Here is a 6,259-nt window from a genome sequence, read left to right as displayed (position 1 = left end):
TTTACCTGTCAGCTAGTAAGTTGATCTTCTTTGATCTGGATATGCAATATGTTGATGAAAATCCTCATAAATAATAGTGCCTTTGAATGGATATTACTGAGGATTTGGAGGAGGGGGAAGAAGAGTGGGGTTAGGGGGTGGCTGTTTTTTGGGGGGGGGCTTTTTTTCCAGATATCATGAAAAGCTAATAGGCATTATTGTATTTTTAATATACAAAAAAGAAGGTGAGGAAGAATAATAGCAAAACATAAATAAACAAATAGAAATGTAAATTGATTGCTAACTTGTTCTCTCTTAATGCATGTCAGTCAAAATGGTAAACCTATCAGAATAATGAGAAAAGAAAAAAAAAAGAAAAAGACTTGCTAACCATGTCAAAACAAGAAATATTAATAAAAACAGAAAGAAAAGAAAAAAAGAAAACAATGGAAATGAGAAAGAAAGAGGAGTTAGGGTTGTGGGAGAAGAAATTAATAATCGAATACTTCTGCTAGTCTAGGGTTAACCTTGAAGTATGAGTTACAGATTCTGTGAGATGGTTTCATGGTGCCAGATCTTTAATCAATACTAAAATGTCAACTCTGCATGTGCACATACAAACACACACAACCATTCCTCTCTTTGTCTCTCCTCCCCCTCCATCATTTTCCCAATTATTCATCTCATCTTTCTCATTTACTTGTAGTGTCTAATGTCTAGCGGATATTAGTCAAGCTGATGTCCTCCACAAGCTCTTGCATAAATCAATGAATTCACTCTCAGTTCTTACAATATTTCAGTTAATAAGATCACGCAAGAAAGCAACTGAGAAAAAAAATACATACATGTAGTGTAACTAGGATTTGAAACATCACATCTTCCTTCCCTTTGTATTTTTTTTTTTGCTTTCTTTTGTTGTTGTTTTTATTCTTTTAAATGTTTAGTATATGTATCTCTAAGTGTGTCTCCATATCTTTGCCAAAATAAAAGTTCTCAGTTTGTAAAACACTTTGAAGCATAAGGTTGTTTTTGATGATTGTGTTGTTATCAGACAGAAGCGAAATCTTTAAATGTGTGTTTTTTTTTCCTTTCAGTCTGAGTTTTTTTTTTTCTTCTTTTGTCTGTGTTTTTTTGTTATTGCTGTTCTTGTTACTTCTTTTATAAAAAAAAATCTTTTAAAGTTATGACTTTTTTTTGCTATTCTACCTTCATTTTTTATATATATATATATTTTTTTCTTTTAGTTTATGAATTTATTAGAGAATGTTTCTTTTCAAATTTTACTCTATTTAATATCATCTCTGTGACTTCATATACATATTGTTGTCTTCATTACAATCACTATCATCGTCATCAATGATGATGATAATAATAATAATAATAATAATAATAATAATGATAATAATAATCTTTTCTACTAAAGCACAGGGCCTGAAATTTTGGGGGAGGGCACTCGTTGATTACTTCAACCCCAGTGTTTCACTGGTACTTAATTTATTGACTCTGAAAGGGTGAAAGGCAAAGTCAACCTCAGCAGAATTTGAACTCAAAATGTACAGACCAACGAAATGCTGAAAAGCATTTCGCCTGACTTGCTAACAATTCTGCCAGCTTGCTGAATAATAATAATAATAATAATAATAATAATAATAATAATAATAATGATAATAATAATAATAACAATAATAATAATGATAACAACAACGTTTCCCTAAAAGAATGGAGAAACTTTCAAAATACAAAGACCTGGAAATAGAGGTAACTTGAATGTGGTATCTAAAAACAGAAACAATTCCTATCATAGTAGGCACCTTAGGTATAATAAAAAAATATTCAGACAAATACATAATAAAAACACCAGGACTTACAAATATATATAACATACAGAAAATTGCACTACTGGGCACTGCACACATCCTACGCAAAACACTTTCAATACAGTAACCATAAGAGCATCACAGCAAACCACAGCACATACCCAAGGCACATAGACCTGCGCTCGGTAGTGAAATGAAAGCACGTTATAAAAATAAAACTACTGAATAGTAACAATAATTTTTTCTAGTAAAAAGTACAAGGCCTGAAATTTTGAAGAAGGAGACTAGTTGATTACATTGACCCCAGTGTTTCACTGGTACTTAATTTATCAACCCCGCAAGGATGAAAGGCAAAGTTGACCTCAGTGGAATAATAAATAATAATGGCAATAACAATAATAATAATAATAGCCCTTTTTATTATATGTATGATGCCTGAAATTTAGTGGGGAGGGCTAGTTGATTACATTGACCCCAGTGCTCTCTCTCTCTCTCTCTCTCTCTCTCTCTCTCTCTCTCTCTCTCTCTCACACACACACACACAAAGTATTATATTTGTTAAATATTTTTTTAAAAGCTGAAAGATCCCAGCTCATTTTTTTAAAATATAAGTTAGTCAAGAGAGAAGGATTTGTACCAATGTCCTTTTGTCTTTTTTGATTTTTCCCATGCCCCTCCTAGGCTTGTGTCATTTATAATACATTAAAGTTGAATCAAATTATAAAGTGCTGTAACACTTTCAATAAAATGCTTCAGTTCTATCCTCAAAGAAATATCACTCCCACTTGGGAAAATTGGGACAGTCTCTATTTTGTCTTTCATATAGCAACCAGTGGTATTTTAATCTCTTAGAATTAGACTTTATTAACTGTCCCACCTCACCTTATCAACATTCCATATCATTAAACTATTCAAGATGCATGTTGATTGCAGGATTTAATCATTGATATCCATTAACCACAAATTTATCACTCAGCAATATACTAAATCCTGTTTCTATATAATATTCATTGGAGTTAATATTACTTTCTTCCCACAATACTTTTTAGGCTTAGCAGGTAAACACATACACACACAAGGTGGTGCTGAAAAGTTCCTGGTATTGGGTAAAATAAAATACAGCAGGATCAGTTAATTATGATTTTATTCAACATGTTCTCCTCTCATATTCATACTTATTGCAGTAGTCCTTCAGTTTTCTAAGCCCTGTAAAAGAAATTAAAAGGTCAGGCCTACTACAGGCATATTGATTAGAATGTCACAGGAAAGGATCCCAACACAGATTCCTCAAGCCAAGCCAACTGTCAGTGAACCTAGGGGTAGACCTGAGATGAGAAGGTTGGATATTAGCCATAGTCTCAATTGGTCATGCTTAGAAAAATTGTAGGAAAGTTTAATAATGATAAGAACCTATGGAGGAGAAACTTGAGGACTCCATTACTACAATTCTTCCAGGAATAGTGGATGGTGAAAATGGAGGGAAAAGATTTTCTTTTTTTTCAGTTGATAAATCCTTTCTTTAAAATAATGTACAAATTTGTGCACAAATGAGATGACTTTCTATTTAAGAATCATGAGTTCAAATTTGCTACAGTTATTGAGCTTTCATTGTTTTCTGAACAGACTACTTCAGTCTTCATTACATCAGTTTGTCTAGCTGTTAAGAATAGATTCATGATTTTCTATAAAACGGTCAATACAGTTGATCAAACATTGTAACATGTCTCTGATCATGAAAGGTCAAGCAATTGATTGCATTTGTCATACCATTGAGTGAGGACAAATGAAAATATCAACTTGCATTTTTTAAGATAAACTGTGTTGGACAAAATGTAAAACAGCTTTGAATGTTACAACATCTGAAATATTATAAGAGGAATTTGTTAGAACAGAAAGTTAATTCTATTCAATTTTGAATTATAAACTGCTCTAATAATGTAAGCATTACACTGTGTAGCAATTTTTTTTTCTTTCTTTTTGCTTTTATCTAGAAATCAAAGGAAATGGCTACTATTCCCTTCAAACTTTGCTTTTGTGACCTGGACATCAATGTTTTGAAACTGACCTATTTTCCATTACATTTCAGACAGATTCAATGCTGAGTTGCTGAAGCAGAAATATCGTTATAGCACATATTCTGCTCAGTACCACTGATTTGCTTGTCAATTGCTTGACCTTAACCACTTGAGCATGTCCCTTAGTGGCTAACAATATGTGCATCTCTGATCATGAGCAGGAGCAGTGGGGAGCTTCATAGCTATGTGTTGAGATGGATTCTTTGGGGTTTGAATAAATGTAACAAAAGCAAAGTTTGAAGGAAATATTCATCATTCTTCACATTTTCTAGGGGTGAGCAAATAGGAAATAACAGTTGCTACCCAGTGAAAGGACAAAAATCATATTACACAGTGTTATCGATGTCATATACTGAATATATGGGTTTTGTTTATGTGCTTATTAGCTGCACGATTGTGCCAGGGAAAAAGTCCCTTTAAGATGATGAGTATTAAAAAATATTAAATACCTCAAACCAGGTGAGACAACTTGCCCCATAGGTGAACAAGAACAATAGACATTGATATTTCACTGTTATTTCAGCTCTTCAACATCGTATACCCAAGTCACCTTGAAATGAATTTGAATTGCTGGTCTGAGGAATATATATGAATAGTGTAGATCCAATGTGCTGATGTACAACAGTGCTGCATGAGTAAAACAAAATCATATTTTGACTTAAAAGCAGCTTTAATAACATAAACTAATGTCACATACTGAATGTATGTGTTTTGTGTATGTGCTTATTAGCTATGGGATAACATCAGGGGAAAAGATGCCAAGTGCTTGAGATATTCAGTGTTTTTTAAGAATTGGTGTCATGTCTTAAAGGGACTTTTTCCCTGATGCAATCCTGCAGCTAATAAGTCCATAAACAAAACACATGCATTTAGTGTGTGATGTCAGTGATGTTTGATTCTATTCATATGTTCATCTTACAACCTATGTCGTGTTGAGGTTGTTATTGTTTAGCATTAAGTTTTGAATGAGGTAGTTTATCACCAAAGGCTTTCCAGCCATGACCATCCCATCTTTATTCCAGACAGCATATCTAGGACTACATTATCACTATAATGAATATATGGTTGAAGATAATGTTTAACCCCAGGTCATCCCTGATATAGTAGACCTCTGGTCAAATATGATCCAACCAGAACCATTCTTTTTATTGTCTTTATTTATTGATAATCTCCCTTTATCCTAATTATCCTAATGTGTCCTTTTATTTGTATTTTTTATTGTTTAAGTTAATACAGTACAATTTGAGGGAGATTTGTCTACTCCTCCTAGCAAGTTGAATGACCACATAAAGGATTTTTCAGACAATTGTAATTACTCCAATAACAAAGACAACAATAATCAGAAGAAATTAGTGATGACAATGAGAAAGATAGTGAAATGATGATGGTGAAAGCAATAATATTGCTTTAAGCAGTATTTAATGAAAGGGTGAAATCAGAAAACTAATGATGTTACATTGGCAACAATTAATTAATAGCAGAGTTCAGAGAAGAGTTTGATAAATTTAGTGTGAAATGAAGTATGTAACTAATAAATCTTCTTCACTGTCAGACAAAAGGCAAAAGCTTGAAATATTGGAATCCTCACAATGACTGAATTTATCAAACTCTTCTGTAAATTCTCCTATGTTAAAGCCTTTTTGTAGGGTTCTACTACTGCAGAATGAGGGCCTCCAAGAGAAAATCCGCAAGGAAGAACAAAGCTGCTATTAAACCTTCTGAAGTGTACTTTCAAAATTCAAGAAGAGACTGTGATCTGTGATTTTTTGATTTTTTTCTTGTAAGGAAAGAACCCATCAAATATTCATGGGTCTCCTTCTTGGTTCTCCTGGCCCTTAGACTGATACATCTGTTGAAGCTCCCTACTACCTCTAATACACCCTGGTTGAATGTATTGCTGAACCATGATGATTGTGGTGGTAGGAGTAGGGGTGTTATTGTTATTGTCTACTTTACATTTTTTAGTATTAACCTTCACTTCAACCATCCTTAATTTTTTTTTATTTTTTATTTTTTTTACAGGCCTATCAAAGTAGAATGTTATGACTGGGATGCAGATGGAGGGTGAGTAGTTTCCTTTAGCCATTCTTAAAAAGTGGTTCAAAAAATTGGTTCAATCTGTCATTATCTCATAATTTCCCATCTGTATACTTTTACCAAAATTTTCTAATGATGATGTGGTTTCAGAAATTTATTTAGCAGTCATCTGTGTGGTTCCAAGTTTGATCCCCAAGAAATACATCTTCAGTGAATGCCTTTTTACCATGGATCATCAAAAGCTTTATGAGTGAAATTGGGTTGATGGAGACTGTGCAAAAGCCCATCAGATGTACATATGTGTGTATGTATGTGTGTGTGTATATATATATATATATATATATATATATA

The 6,259-nt window shown here is 32.9% G+C and overlaps 1 protein-coding gene across 2 annotated transcripts in view; it reads left to right on the top strand.

Moving 5' to 3' along the window:
- LOC106882052 (copine-8) overlaps positions 1-6,259 on the top strand; it is a 263,320-nt gene that overhangs the window by 214,245 nt on the left and 42,816 nt on the right. For both annotated transcript variants that reach the window (XM_052968690.1, XM_052968691.1), the window contains one exon: positions 5,894-5,935. In XM_052968690.1, coding sequence (XP_052824650.1) covers positions 5,894-5,935 — 42 coding nt within the window. The remainder of the gene's footprint in view (positions 1-5,893; positions 5,936-6,259) is intronic.

The sequence above is a fragment of the Octopus bimaculoides genome, chromosome 6 (assembly GCF_001194135.2).
Source record: "Octopus bimaculoides isolate UCB-OBI-ISO-001 chromosome 6, ASM119413v2, whole genome shotgun sequence".
In the NCBI taxonomy this organism is placed as follows: domain Eukaryota; kingdom Metazoa; phylum Mollusca; class Cephalopoda; order Octopoda; family Octopodidae; genus Octopus; species Octopus bimaculoides.
Note: the sequence above shows the minus strand (reverse complement) of the source record. Positions and strands in the feature narration are given on the sequence as shown.